General features: G+C 45.6%; 1 protein-coding gene across 1 annotated transcript in view; it reads left to right on the forward strand.

The window, feature by feature from the left end:
• LIPH (lipase H) overlaps positions 1-9,219 on the forward strand; it is a 29,908-nt gene extending 20,689 nt beyond the window's left edge. The window contains exons 8-9 of the mRNA XM_022570357.3: positions 6,795-6,968; positions 8,750-9,219. Coding sequence (XP_022426065.2) covers positions 6,795-6,968; positions 8,750-8,837 — 262 coding nt within the window. The 3' untranslated portion in view covers positions 8,838-9,219. The remainder of the gene's footprint in view (positions 1-6,794; positions 6,969-8,749) is intronic.
• The last annotated feature ends 6,953 nt before the right edge of the window (positions 9,220-16,172 follow it).

Raw genomic sequence — 16,172 nt, forward strand, 5'->3', positions numbered from 1 at the left:
TTGTGTAACTGACCTGGCTAGAACTTCTTTCTAAGCTGAATAGAAGCGGCAAGAGACATCCTTGTTTTGTCCCTCATCTTTGGGAGAAAACATTCAGTCTTTTAATATTAAGTACATATTAACTTTTTTTTTTGTAGATGCCTTTATCAGGTTAGGGAATTTCCTTCAATTCCTAGTTTGTTGAGTATTTTTATATTGAAGGGATATTGGATTTTGTCAAATGCTTCCTCTGCATGTATTGAGATAACCATTTGTTTTTGTCCTTAATTCTATTGATATGGTGTATTATAATAATTGATTTTTGCATGTTAAATCCACTTTGCATTCTGGGATAAATCCCACTTGGTTAAGGTATATAGTCATTTTTATATTTTGCTGGATTTGGTTTGCTAGTTTTATTTGAGTTTTTTGAATTTATATTCATAAGACATATTGATCTTTAGTTTTCTTTTTGTGTGTGATGTCTGGTTTTGATATCAGGATAATACTGGTGTCACAGAATGAGTTGAGAAGTGTTTCCTCCTCTTCTATTTTTTTTTTTTTTGGAAAAATTTGTGAAGAATTTGGTGTTAATTCTTCTTTAAATATTTGGTAGAGGGGCTTCCCTGGTGGCACAGTGGTTAAAAATCCACCTGCCAATGCAAGAGACATGGGTTCGAGCCCTGGCCCTGGAAGATCCCACATGCCATGGAGCAACTAAGCCCCTGCACCACAACTACTGAGCCCATGGGCCACAACTACTGAAGCCTGCGTGCCTAGAGCCCATGCTCCGCAACAAGAGAAGCCACGACAATAAGAAGCCCGCGCACCGCAAGGAAGTCCCAACACAGCCAAAAATAAATAAATAAATAAATAAAAAAGTGTTTAAAAAAAAAAAATTTGGTAGAGGGGCTTCCCTGGTGGCGCAGTGGTTAACAATCCGCCTGCCAATGCCAGGGACACGGGTTCGAGCCCTGGTCTGGGAAGATCCCACATGCCGCAGAGCAACTAAGCCCGTGTGTCACAACTACTGAGCCTGCACTATAGAGCTCACAAGCTACAACTACTGAAGCCCGAGCGCCTACAGCCCGTGCTCTGCCACAAGAGAAGCCTGCGCACCTCAATGAAGAGTAGCCCACGCTTGTTGCAACTAGAGAAAGCCCGCGTGCAGCAACAAAGACCCAATGCAGCCAAAAATAAATAAATAAATAAATAAAAATGTAAAAATATATATATTTGGTAGAATTCATCCATGAAGCCATCTTGGCCTGGGCTTTTCTTTGTAGGTTTGCTTTTTGTTTTTAATTGCTAATTCAATCTCTTTATTATAGGTCTGTTCAGATTTTCTTTTCTATTTCTTCTTTTTTAAATTTATTTATTTTATTTACTTTATTTTTGGCTGCATTGGGTCTTCATTGCTGTGCCCGGGCTTTCCCTAGTTGTGGTGAGTGGGGGCTACTCTTTGTTGTGGTGCACGGGCTCTAGGCGCGTGGGCTTCAGTAGTTGTGGCTTGCAGGCTCTAGAGCACAGGCTCAGTAGTTGTGGCGCATGGGCTTCGTTACTCTGCGGCATGTGGGATCTTCTCGGACCAGGTATCGAATCCATGTCCCCTGAACTGGCAGGCGGATTCTTAACCATTGCTCCACCAGGGAAGTCCCTGTCGTGTCTCTCTTTTTTGTTTTTGCGATACACAGGCCTCTCACTGTTGTGGCCTCTCCCGTTGCGGAGCACAGGCTCCGGAGGCGCAGGCTTAGCGGCCATGGCCCACGGGCCCAGCTGCTCCGCGGCATGTGGGATTTTCCCGGACCGGGGCACGAACCATGTCCCCTGCATTGGCAGGCGGACTCTCAACCACTGCGCCACCAGGGAAGCCCTGCCGTGTTTTCTTTAAAAATCCCTTTCTTGAGAGATTTTGTTTCTGTAGTTTTTATTGGTTGTTATTCAGACAGCTGAACACAAGCCTTCAGTTTGAGAGGTCCCCTCAAGCACCAGAATGGACTTTTCCTCCTCATGACAATTTTCAATTTGAAACAGCAAAACACTCTTGGGCTGCAGCATCAGGGTGATATTCTGGCTCTTCCTGAGGACATTATGGGAAGTCAGGCTCTTCTGGCCACATATCCGCCTTCCCTAGAACAGAAGTACTCAGTGGTGGACTTCCTTTTGTTCTCTTTCCTTTTATGGGCCATTATTAAGGGGTTGGTGCCTTAATCTTTTCTCACACCCCTAGGCAGTTTGAAATTCCACAGTGAAACCTGAGAGTGACAGTCACCGGCAAGTGCTTGCCAGGTTGCTTGAGTGTGGTAGTCCGCGCATCACATTTTTTACACATAAGCACATGTTTGTATCCTCTTTGAGAATTCTGAGAAGGCTTTGGTAGGTTTTAATCGTTCCAGTCTTTTGCATTTTTCCAGTTCTTTTTACCGTTAGCAATCTGGGTCCCATCAGGGTCTGGTGCAGCGGGGAGGCGGCTGCCTGCTCCCTGCCTGCAGAGCAGGGGTGCCCCGGGCACGCGGCTCCGCTGGGAAGGTCGCTTTGGTGGTCCCATGTCCCAGCACTCAGTCCTGCGGGCCTCCTCACTCGCACCCAGCCCGGGCAGGAGGTGCCCCTTCCCTGCAGCTGCTGCGCAGGCGCTGTGTGGAGCCGGCAGCTGCACTGCCCCACCAGCCAAGATCTGTCCTCCCGCCCGCAGCTGGTGGCCATAAAGCCTGCAGCCCGCAGCTTCCCCCCACCCCCCCCCTTACAAATGTCTTTATTATTATTATAATTATTTCACTATGTGCGGGAATTCTTTGAGGATCTGAGGAGTATATTTCTCCAGAAAGATTTTGCGTTTGCCTGTCAAGTTCCTGGAGATACCATCCATCTGAGACCACTTTAATTTTTAAACTTGAGGTTTCTCAGACCACAAGTAGTTTGAATTTAGCTGCTGACCCATGTGAAGGGCACTCAGCCCCCTAGCTCCTCACAGCGCCAAGATTCGAGGTGGAGATTTTCTGTCACCTGAGGTGGTAGAAGGTTGTTTACTTCAAATTCATGTTTAGTTCACTCTTCCCCCAGAGTTCTCCTATTCAACTCCTGACCTTGAGGGGTCCATAGACTTTGTTTCATGTCCTACTGCACTGCAAGGCCATGAAAATTGAAGCTCAAGGTTACAAAGTTTCAAAAAAGACCAACAAAAGGTGATTTCAGGATTCCTATCTATTTGGATTTCTGCTTTCACATATTTTGAGAGTTTCTCAGTATTCTTTCCTTTCTTCTTAGTTCAGTGCAATTTAAAAGGTTTTTTGTTTTGTTTTTTGTTGTTTGTAATTGTATCCACTATTATGAATGCTTTCAGGGTATTTAGTGCACCATACTGCCAGAACTCACAGTTCACTGGCTCTCACTCTATTTACTCTTGTATGAACCCAACGCTTGGTTAGTGCCTCCCCATGTATTTCCAGACATCCTTCTAGGAGGAAGAGAGCATCTTACCTCTACTCATGGACAGCCCTGATCAGCTCCCGATCTCCTTTTTCTTCTCCTGCCTTCCTAGTACCCGCACTGGGTTCTGCCATCTGCAGGTGGCATCACCTTCTCCTGGAGTCCCTGCCCTTTCCTGATTCCATAGCTGCCCTTGGAGAAGTGGGAAGGGATCCTTTTTCTCTTGCTACACTCTGATCAAGAGAGGACCAGAGTGGTGCTGCTTATAAGCCTCTTTGGTTAAACCACTCCTTTCCTATTAGCTTTTTTTTTTTCCTCTTTATTGTGGAAAATTAAAGTTTACAGAAAAGTTGCAGTAGTACTAAGAGCCTTTTCTTTTTCTGAACCATTCTACAGTAATTTCCAACATGCTGCCTCATCAACCCTAAGTATTTTAATGTGTATTTTCTACAAACAAGGATATTCTTCTACATAACTACAACTGACCATCAAAATAAGAGAAATAATATTGATACATTACTACCATCTGATCCTGAGACCCCATTCTAGTTTTACTGATTGTCCTGATAATGTCCTTTGTAGCAAAGGGATTCAATTCAGGATCACTGGCTGCATTTGGTTTTCCTGCTTCTTTAGTCTTCACTTTGGAACAGTTCTTCCGCCTTTCCTCGACTCTTTTGACTTTGACACTTTTGAAGATTACAGGTCAATTATTTTTAGCATGTCTTCAGTTTGGGTTTGCCTAATATTTCCTCACGATTAGGTTCAGATCATGCATCTTTGGCAAAGACACCACAAAGGTGACATAATGTTTGTCTCAGTGCATCCTATTAGGAGGCTCACAATTTCGATTGTTTCATTAATGTGGATCAAGCAATTAAAGTGATTTCTGCCAAGTTTCTCCACTTTAAGGTTACTGTTTTTCCCTTTGTAATTAGTATTTTGTGGGTAGGTACTTTGAGACCATGTAAATGGTCCATTACTCTTCAAACTTTTACCCACTGGTTTTAATGTTTTGTGGTTGAATGATTACTCTGATGGCTGCCATATGGTGATTTTTCTAATTCAACATTTAGGAAAGGCATTTTTTCTCATTTATTTATTCATTTATTTGTTTCATGTCCAAATATATCAATACAGACTCCCAGGTTTTTTTTTTTTCAGACTCCCAGATTTTTATATTTGATCAATGGGGAATTATAATCAGCTACTATCATTATTTATTTTGATATTCAAATTGTCCCAAATCTGGCCAGTGCCATTTTTTAATGCATTTTTAATTGTGGTAATAAAAACATAAGATTTACCATTTTAATCATTTTCAAGTGTACAATTCAGTAGCGTTAAGTGTATTCACATTATTGTGAAACAGATCTCCAGAACTTTTAAAAAGAAAATTATATATTTATTTGGCTGTGCCAGGTCTTAGTTGCGGCACACGGGATCTTCTCTGTGGCATGTGGGATCTAGTTCCCTGACCAGGGATCGAACCCAGGCCCCCTGCATTGGGAGTGTGGAGTCTTAACCACTGGACCACCAGGGAAGTCCCTCCAGAACTTTTTCATCTTGCAAAACTGAAACTCTATACCCATTAAGTAACAACATACATTTCTCCCTTCCCCCACTCCCTGGCAACCACCATTCTACTTTCTATTTCTATGAATTTGACTACTTTAGATATGTCATATAAGTGGAATCAAACAATATTTATCTTTTTGTGACTGGTTTATTTCATTTAGCATAATGTCCTCAAGGCTCATCCATGTTGTAGCATGTGATAGGATTTCCTTTCTTTTTAAGGCTGAATAATATTCCATTGTAGGTACAAATCACATTTGTTTAATCCGTTCATCCATTGATGGACATTTGGGTTGCTTTCACCTCTTGCCTATTGTAATAATGCTGCTATGAACATGGGTGTGCAAATATGTTTTGGAGACCTTGCTTTCAATTCTTTTGAGTATATACCTAGAAGTAGAATTGCTGGATCATGTGGCTCTGTTTTAAATTTTTTGAGGAGCCTTCATACTGTTTGCCATAGTGGTGGTACCATTTTACATTCCCACCAACAGTGTACAAGGGTTCCAATTTTTCAATATCCTTGTCAACACTTGTTTTCTGTTTTTGTTTTTTTCACAGTAGCCACCCTAATGGGTGTGATTCTATATTCTTTTGAACATCTCCATCACTCTTTGAGTGTTTCCTTACTTTTGGCACACATGTTGTTCCAGGATCACTTTGTAATTTCCCTGCCCTAGCCCTGGAATCAACCATTTCTCCAGGGAGCCCTAGTTCCATTTTGTGGAGATAGTATTTAGAAACCAAAATCTGGGCAACCTTTTGGATTAGTTTTACTTGTGGCACTTCTGCTCTGCACAGTGAGGCTGGGGTGACAGGCACCTCCTCACCCCATCCCGACCTCCAAACTAAGGATTCATTCCTAGAGCAATCATTTCTCCACAGCCTATTCTTGCAGCTCCCCAGAGGGACAGTACCCAGGTGAATCTCCCTAGTGGATACACCTTAGGCTTAATTTGGGATTCCAATTGTAGGAAACATCTCCACACACTTGGAAAAAAAAAGTATTGGAACCTGGGTTGTAGCTGTTTTAAGGTTTCTCTTGAGGGCAGAACTGAAAAAATATATGCTTAAGCACAACTTCTAAATTAGTATCTAGGGACTTCCCTCGTGGTCCAGTGGTTAAGACTCCATGCTCCCAATGCAGGGGGCCCAGGTTCGAACCCTGGTCAGGGAACTAGATCCCACATGCTGCAACTAAGAGCCCGCATGCAGCAACGAAGATCCTGCGTGCCGCAAGTAAGATCCAGCACAGCCAAATAAGTAAATAAATATTTAAAAATAAAAAAAGAACTTATAGGGCTGCTTGCATTTAAAAAAAAAATAAGTTAGTATCTAGTCTGGCTTAAAAATATACCTGTGCATCTAGCAATGCAGTTTAATGGAAAGACCATAACTTTGAACTCAGCCAGAACTGGGTTTTAATCACTGCACGGCTACAGAGAAGCCCTGTGACCTGGGTGAGCTTCAGCTTTGAAAGTATCTGTTTCCTTGTTTGTAAAATGAAGACGATAATACCTTGCAGAGTTTTTCAGGGGATTGGAGAAATGTGTCAAGAGATGAGGATGCTGTCTGGCCTATAGTAGGCAGCGCATACCTTTCCAATGTCACAGCATCTCATCAATCCTGGGGTCAGCAGCTTCACTTATGCAGTCCCTTGGAATCCAACGGACTTTGCCCATGAAAGTCGGCTAGTGCAGGCTATGGGGTCAAATGGCTACTTGCTGATGAGTGATTTTGTAGGCTTCAAAACTGTTTTCTTTCATTGGTAATTCATATCCACTTAAAAATATATTATTTCTTCCTTCCAGTGAGCCCACAACATTTCAGAAATACCACCAAGTAAGTCTGCTTGCAAGATTCAATCAAGATCTGGATAAAGTGGCAGCCATTTCCTTGGTGTTCTCTACAGGATCTGTAATAGGCCCAAGGTACAAGCTCAGGATTCTCCGAATGAAGTTAAGGTCACTTGCCCATCCAGAGAGGTGAGCTGAGGCAACGTCTGACAAACCCCTGTTTTCCAAAGATGTTACTGGTTCCTGTCCAATCTGCTTGGTCTTAACGTTTTAACAGGACTTCATCAATCACAATGAAAGAAGTGAGGGGTTTTCCAAAACTAGACTTGATAAAAATAAGTTGCCCGGTAATCCAAGAAAAATTTACTGGTATGCACGTAAAGACAAACGGTCCAATAATCCAAAGAAACAGTGTTGTTATACACTTAGAGTTACACGATTCCTCCCTAATCACTCTACCCACGCTGCTTGCAAGCTGATAATTTGTTGTAGAAAAGAAACCCTCATATAATTTGGCAAACTGAGAAAACACAGCCTAGCATTAAAAAAGGTACAGAAAATTTGGAATGTTTTATTCCATTGATACAGGATACAACTACTATATCAATGTTAAATTTGATAACTGCACTGAGAATGTGCTTGTTCTTAGGAAATACACACTGAAGTATTAAGGGGTAAACAACCTATTCTCAGTTGGCTCAGAAAAAAATAACTGCATGTGTGTGTGTAGAAAGAGAGAGAGAGGCAGAGACAAAGAGGGGGAGAAAGAACAAAGCTGTGATGGTATGTGTGTTTTGTGAGTAATGCCACTCCTACATATATTCCTAGTGTTCAACCTGTGGACAGAGACAGGAAATGATGTGAGCAGTTACTACTTTATGTTTATAAATTCCTTTTTCCTGAAGGTTTAGGATACCTCAAAACATTTAATAATACAAGTTTTTTTTTTTCTAAGAGGATAGTCATTACATCTTTTTTCTTTTTAATTAATTAATTAATTAATTTTTGGCTGCATTGGGTCTTTTTTTTTTTTGTGATATGATACGAGGGCCTCTCACTGTTGTGGCCTCTCCCGTTGCGGAGCACAGGCTCCGTACGCGCAGGCTCAGCAGCCATGGCTTACAGGCCCAGCCGCTCCGCGGCATGTGGGATCTTCCCGGACCAGGGCACGAACCCATGTCCCCTGCATCGGCAGGTGGACTCTCAACCACCGCGCCACCAGGGAAGCCCAGTCATTACATCTTAAAACTGGGACTTTTTAATACTTCTTTCCCTGATTATCAAAGGAATACATATTCATTTTATAAAATCTGGAAAGTACAGAAAGTGTTAGGAGGAAGAAGAAGAATACCACGGATAATGTCATTATTCAGAGGCAACCACTGTTAAAATTTTTGGCTATTTCTTTCTAATCTTCTACTTTTTTTTAATCATTTATTTATTTATGGCTGCATTGGGTCTTCGTTGCTGCACGCAGGCCTTGTCTAGTTGCAGTGAGTGGGGGCTACTCTTTGTTGTGGTGCACAGGCTTCTTATTGTGGTGGCTTCTCTTGTGGAGCATGGGCTCTAGGTGCACGGGCTCAGTAGTTGTGGCTTGCGGGCTCTAGAGTGCAGGCTCAGTAGTGGCGCACAGGCTTAGTTACTCCGCGGCATGTGGGATCTTCCCGGACCAGGGCTTGAACCCATGTCCCCTGCATTGGCAGGTGGATTCTTAACCACTGTGCCACCAGGGAAGTCCCTTTCTATTTGCTTTGAAACCTAGTTGAAATTATATGGTAAATAAAATTTTACACCCTGATTTTTTTGCTGTTGTTGATGTGGCTTTGCTAATTTAGCACAAGCATTTCCCTAGAACATTAAAAATAATTGCTAAATAATTTTATATCTGAAAGAGATGATATAATTTACTCTACTAGAATGGGGTATTTTTATTATTGTATTGACAAGCATATTTCTTCTTATTTTCACAGGCCCCAGTTGTGTCGCTATGATCTTGTACTGATGGAAAATGTTGAAACAGTGTTCCAACCTATTCTTTGCCCAGAGTTGCAAATGTAACTGTTGTCAGGACGCCCGGGTACCAGTAACATCAAGAATGCTACAACTACAGGATTTTTAAAGCTTCACCTCGCCTTCTCCTCAAGGCATAAAAAGTACAGAATAACCAGGGTTTTTGTTTTGTTTTTTTACAATCATGTCCTGTGGATGTCATATTGCAAAATATCAAGTGACCCTGGATTATGAAACAGTCCTGGGAAGGGAGCCCCTAAATAGGGCAAGTCAGAAATAGCCAGGCTCCTGACGGCACAGCGCCTTGTTAGGCTGTGTCCTGGGGCCTCATTTGTTCCGAACTGTTGAGTCTGCTGCCTGTCACTTGGGCATTTCTGCCAATCACAGTGGCCAGGCAAGCATCTTAAGGGAAGGACTGGCTGGAGACATCACTTTGGACTCGACCCCATGTTCTCTGTGCCAGATCCCTCCAGGCTCTGCACAGAGGGAGAATGGCTTCCTGCCTTGTTTAAAGTGGGGCTGGTGCAGGAGGAGGTGGGGACAGACCAACAGCCAAGAAGGCAGCTGCTGGGACTAGTGGATGAAGGAAGAAGAGCAGATGAAGCAGTGGGGCAGCCTTGCTCACAGGGACAAGGGATAGAGTGAGAGGCAGGAGAGAAAAAGCAGAGCTTGTTTTTCACTTAAGGTGAAGAAGCATCACTTTACATGCAACCCTCATCTGAAGCAATACTTAAGAAATGTTTTGTTTTTCTTTATCACCAATGTAATCTGTACTTGTTGAAGGAAATTTCAAAAATGCACGGATGCAAAAAAAAAATGCACGGATGCAAAATGAAAATATGCTATCCATAATCCCACCTGTCAGAGGTAATTAATGTTAACCTTTTGGAGCGATGCTAAATAACTTGTTTTGCCAACATGTGAATTCAAAGCACTAACCGGTCTGCTCTTGGCGCACCCGAAGCTCCCAGTTTGAGGAATTCTCAGGCTTCCCTAGGAAGAGGTGCGATCCATGAATCTGAAATGACAACAGCAGCCAAGTCAAGAGGCCCTCCCAAGGGCCAAGGTCAGAGAGGTCAGAACCACTTGAGGTCAGATGCCCAGGGTGGAGACAGAGCCAAAGGGGTGGACACCACCCATCCCCCAGCCGTGGCCACTGCAGGAAGTTTCCTAGGATTCCTGAGTCATAGGTTCACTAACCTCCTCCCCGTCCAAGTGACTGCTCTCCTACTGCCTTCTGTGTGGAGAGCCGTATTTTAAAGAAACAGACTCTCTGTTTCAAAAATGATGGAACTCTGTGAATGCAATCCAGCGTGGCACACTTGATTTATACCTATATAGCAAATCCAGAGTCTATTCCACTTAAGTGAGGGAGGCCTGCAGCGAATGTCTGAACTCTGAAAGGAGTAAGGCTCAGCGAGGCTCCTGCCCACTTGCACATCTTTTCAGCCTTCCTCCTTCCCACGTTTCCTCAGCAGTGGTGGATACAGAGATCCCGGTGCTGATAGGTCCTGGTTTCTTTTTTAGAGTTTTATTGGTCCTGAATTTTGATTAGTACAGTCACTTCTTTGTGCTCTTTGCCTTCCTTGGTAAGCAGGGGATCAAAACAACATCAAGAAAATGCCAGGAATAGCATTTCTATCAATGAATAAGCTCCTCAGGCCAGTGGGTGTCTCTGAGCTTCTCCTGCTGGCGTCTCCTAGCACGGCGCCCGGCTCACTGGGGAGTGGGTGGGTGGGTGGGTGGGTGAACAAATAGATAAATGAAGGAGTAAAGGAAGGAAGTTTGTTGCCTGGAGTGGAGGTGAATTCAATGTGTTGCATGTAACAGTGATCAGGTGAAATGAAGGCAGTTACAGGTGTGGAAACTCTCTTCTCACAATCTTTCTCCCAAGGCCCCTGGAACTTTCCTCTGTCTCTTGTTACCCTTGCCTCTCTTCCCTTCCTTTTGTCAGTGTATTTGTCTAAATACCCAACCCAAGATGCAATGAAACTGCAGCCTACCCTGTTCCCTCCTGTCTTCACCAATATCTCCCACTCCATGTTTGGACCTTAGCTGGATGGTCCAGGGGAGTCTTCCTGGCCCTCATTTCTCCACGGAGCCCACTGGACCTGCCCTTCCGTAGCACTGTTCACTGTTTAAGCTGCGTTTTTTTACATTTATGTGTATGATTATTTGATTACTGTCTGTCTGTCTTCTCCACTAGGCTGCTCTGCCAGGCAGAGGCCATGTGCCTAGTGTGGCGCCTACAATGCAGTCTGTGCTCAGGAAATACTGATTAAATGAATGCTCCCCATTATCTTGTAAGCCTTATGGAGCCATGTTCGGTTGTGAGGAAAGACCAGGCCTCCACCCCCAGCCACAGCCCATTTCCCTAGAGGTGTCCACCCTTCGCTGCCTTAGACCTCTCTCCCAGACACCTCTGCTACTCTTGTCTCTGTTATCTCTGGAGGCCCACTGCCCACTTCCCAGGCTCCCGGGGAAAAAGAGAGTTTGGCTTTTGCTTTCACTCCTCTTCGCAACTTCCAGGTGGTCCCAATACCATCCTTTAGCAAGCCCACCTGTCCTGAAGCCTAGGAGATTTTGCTCTCCCCAGCTCCTGTTTTTGCACCTCAGCTAAAACCCTCCAGGACCCTCAGGCATCCCTCGGTGACTCCAAGCCAGGCTTGCTCTTCCACGACTCCCTTCCACCACCCACTTTGTATGTGCTACCGTCGCTGCTTGTATTAAGCCATATTGTAATAGGTTTCCACGTCTGTATCTCCTCCAAGACTGTGAGCAGCACAAGAACAGCTGCTGCTTATTTGTCTTTGCTGCCCTGGCACCTAACACAATGCCCGGCACAAAGCAGGTGCTCAACAGATGTCTGTTGAACAGAATGGAGTGGATTTGTCCTTAGGGACTCGAGGGAGCCACCTGCATTCTGTTTTAGACATCAACACACTCATTCCCAAAACCTAAACTTAGAAGCTCCCACCCTCAGACCCCTGCCCCATGTTCTCATTCCTGACCTGGGATGCCAGCAACAGAAATCCACTCATATTTACCCGGACTTTATCAGAGACAGGAGACTTGTGGAACCCCAGGGAGAGCTGAGCCATCAGACCTCAGGAAGGGCAGGGATGGGGATGCCCTGGACCTTCAGCAACGAGAGTCCATAGGCCTTTACTAACCCTCGTGCTCTGCCATGTATCTCTCTGACTCAGCTCCGCTCCCTCCACAGGGCAGCTGTGGATCATTGGGGTCCTTGGGACCATTGGGTCCTTGGCCACTCACTTACTATATGGCCCAATCCCAAAGCTCAGGGAGAGGATCCAGCCCTCAGATCCTCCTCCTGGGGCAGGTGTCCATGCTGTTCCCATTGGTTGTGGTTGGAGTGGGGATGGGGAAACAAAGCCATGTGGTCTGATCAGAGCTACTCCTTTCAATTGCTCCGTGCAGATCCAATTAAGCCAGGAAATGTGGTTGAGCCCCATGATAAAGACCCATAGGGAGTGGCTGGCTAATTTGCTCTCACTAGAGCCTCTTGGCTTTTCTTCCCTCCCACTCCCCTGCACCACTAGCCCCTACCTGTTCCCCAGTCCAGCATGTGTCCCTGGTGAGGGTTGCTGCTGCCCTTTACAGGCTGCCTGGTATGTGCTGCAAGTGAGTGGCCTCAGGGGAGGCTGTACAGCCTGCAGGCGGTACACCGGCTGGTTAGAGCTGGCTCTGCAGGTGCTGGGTTGGGGGTCAGGAGGGTTGGGGAGAGGCGGGCTGAGAGTGGGGAGCAGGGCTCCTTCCCCGAAACAGACAGGTTGAGCAGGAGGAATCAGAACAGGAGGCAAGGGGGGTAAGTCAGGGGTAGCAAGCAGGGGCTTGGGCAGTGAGCCTGTAGGCAATCAGGTTTGCATCTCCCAGAAGAGCTCTGTCAAAGGTCCCTTGTCACCTGGTGTTGGCCGAGTCCCACAGCCCCTCAGGTTTCCTTGCTGGATTTTCCCACGGACTCTGACACTGTGCACTGGTTCCTTTCTAACAATCTTTCTTGGGCCCCTAGTGCACTCTTCCCCCACCACCCTATCTCTCATCCAACATCCCTGAATGAAATCTTGTTCTCTTTCACCAGTTCCACTATTTTCTTACCAGGCTTCTGATCTCAGTCTTCTCTCTGAAAAAGGCAGGTAGGGTAAGTGGTTAGGCTCTGCTATTTGCTGGGGTGTGACCTCTGTCGACTGACTTCACTCTGCCTAAGTTTCCATTCTCTGGACTGTAAAGTGGGGGCTGTTAGGAGCCCCTGCCTCACGAAGGTTGTTATATAATAAATGCATTCACGCATGTAGAAGTCTTCCTGTGGGGTGAGCGTGCCTAGACTCAGTGAATGTCAGCTGCTGTTACGTCCCCTCTCATGGTCTCCCTAAGAGCCCTTCCCTCCTCCCATTTCAACTGTCTCCTCTAGACAGATGACCTCTAAATCTGAATGTTCAACCCAAGCTCTGGATCTTCCCCTGCTTGTTGAGAGGCAGTGTGGGGCACAGCAAAGAGCATGGGCTCGGGAGGGGCCGATGAGGGCTCAGTCCTGCTCAGCACTCACAGCTGTGGGCTTCACCAGCCCTCACAGTGACTCCGTCTGAACACCTGCTCAGCCACTCATCCATAAGAGGGATGATGACACTTGCTTCTCTGGAAGCTTGGCCACGTCTGTTTCCTCTGCGGCACCAACATGCTCTATAATTATAACTCTCTCCATCCTCTCCCGCAACCAAAGGCAAAGTGAAGTCCTTGAGAGCAGAAGCTTTTCTTCTTGTTCTCTGCTCTGCACACTTCTAGCACAAGCTCAATATCGTTATTCATTCACTTTCTCTCCTCCTGTACTCCTCTGACTTCTCAAAATCAGCACGTTCCACACCAGACAACCATTTCCTCCGTAGACCCGGTCCATTAATTTAACAAACTATTATTAAGTGCCAGTAATAAGCCAAGCACAGGGCTAAGGGTTTGCATAGACATAGGATGGTGAGACGTCTCATTTACAGAAGTGTTCACTGTCTCCTGAGGAGATGGATGATGACACTGGAGCACAGTATTTGCTATCACAGGAATATAGACACTCCACAGGCAGCCCCGAGCACAGAGGAGGCACAACCTTTCTGACTGTAGGAGCTGGAGAAGCCTTCTCAGAGGAGGTGACAACTGCCCCGGGTGTTGCTGAAAGAGTAGGGATTTTCAGGCAGAGAAGTTTCCCAGGGAAGAGTGTGGTCAGAGGCACAAACGAACACGGTGCATACACGGTGCACGTTTAGCTGGAATGGGAGACTTGAAGGGAGAAAATGAGACTGGAAGGCTGAGAACATTTCCCCACATTGTAAAATGGAAAATTTTACACATACACAGAAATAGGGGAAATGGTATAAAATCCACCTCCATGTGCTCATCATCCAGCTTCAGCAATTATCACTTCAATGGCCAATCATGTTTTATTTATATCCTTACTCACTACACTCCCATCCCATTATTTTAATGCAAATCTCAGACACTGAGTCATTTCATTCATAAATACTTCAGTATTTTGAAAAGGATATCTTTTTTCTTCTTACAAATGAGTCATAGTATAGTCTAACACTGCAACTTGTTTGATTTTTTAAAATTAATTTATTTTATTTTATTTATTTTTGGCTGCATTGGGTCTTCATTGCTGCGCACGCGCTTTCTCTAGTTGCAGTAAGCAGGGGCTACTCTTCTTTGCGGTGTGCGGGCCACTCATTGTGGTGGCTTCTCTTGTTGCGGAGCACGGGCTCTAGGCGTGCGGGCTTCAGTAGTCGTGGCAGGTGGGCTCAGTAGTTGTGGCTCGCAGGCTCTAGAGCGCAGGCTCAGTAGTTGTGGCGCACGGGCTTAGTTGCTCCGCGGCATGTGGAATCTTCTGGGACCAGGGCTTGAACCCGTGTCCCCTGCATTGGCAGGCGGATTCTCAACCACTGCGCCACCAGGGAGGCCCCCGACTTGTTTGATTTTTATCCTAGCCATCTATCTGGCTACTGTACTGTATCAGGATACATAACATTGTCTCCCTCTTTCAGGAAGCTACTTAGTGTTCCATTGGTGAATATACAATAATTAACCTCGATAGTCCCCAAATGATGGGCATTTAGGCTGTTCCCAATATCCTCATATCAAAACAAAGTTGAGAGAATACCCTTGAACATACATCTTTGTCTACCTACAGGCATATCTATGGGTTAAATTCCTGGACGTGGAATTGCTAGGACTTTGTGCACTTTGACTTCTGACAGGTGCTCTTTATTTGGCCCAGGAGGGGCTTCGAATGATACAACAAGGACGGTTTCTGTTTTCCAGGCTTGTGACATTTTGGAATCCTCTGTGTCATTCTCCATTTAATCAGCCATGTCCTACGAACTCAACTCCTCGGAGTCTGTCCACCTTCCTCCCCATTGCTGTGGTCCTGGCTCAGGCCTGATTGCTTTCTCACCAAGACAGTTGCTGCTACAAACTCAGAATGTAGTCTAATCACCTGCCAGGGCAACACATCCTAAAACGGGAACTACATGATTCTCTTGCTTAAACGCCTCTATTGGTGTCTCCCCAAGCACAATATTAAAAAAAAAATCCAACTCCTTAGCTGCCTTTCCATGCTTTCCAGTTTGTTCCCACCTTCTCACTCATTTCTCACACACCTTTAGGCTTCAAGGAAACTGGATGCTAGTGCCTTCCTGGGGCCCCCAGCTCACCTTCTCCCTCCTGTCTCTGTTGTGGAAATCTTGCTCATCCTTTATGGTGAACTCAAACCCCACCTCTTCCATGAATCCACTCAGTGCAAGACCACTAGTTTTGAACCCAGGGTGACTTGGATTCTAATCGTGACTCTCTTGGGGAATGTCACTTAATCTTTCTGAGACTTGGATTTTTCATCTGTTAAATAAAGACAAAAATACCAACCTTGCAGAATTGTTGTGAGGATTAAGGATAATGGGCACGTAGTAGGCGTTCAATAAAAGGAAATTCTTATTTCCGTGGTCGCTTTGACTATCCCACCGCACTGGATTGGAGCCTCTGGTTCTACGCGGGCTGCATTTGCTTTGTGTTACATCTGGTGGTCGACAAGGCCGTCTTGATCACTAGACTGCAAGCTCGCTGTGAACAGGGCTGGTGATTCACCCCGGACCACCTACCGCCTGGCAGAGAGCCTGCAAATAAGTGGAGACGGGACAGATATAAACGTAGGAAAGAGATATACAGGCGGAAGGAGGGCAGACGCAAGCGCAGAGGGGCTGCAAGACAGCTTTCCGCTGGACTCTGGAGCCAACTGCGAGCTGAATCCGGGCCGGGGGTGGGGCCAGGATATGGGGGCGGGGCCTGGAGCGGACCCCCGCCCCTGTCCGTCCACTAACGCGC

The sequence above is a fragment of the Delphinapterus leucas genome, chromosome 4, assembly GCF_059928025.1.
Source record: "Delphinapterus leucas isolate spDelLeu-1000000601 "Yukka" chromosome 4, BTC_Dleu_Yukka2, whole genome shotgun sequence".
Lineage (NCBI taxonomy): Eukaryota > Metazoa > Chordata > Mammalia > Artiodactyla > Monodontidae > Delphinapterus > Delphinapterus leucas.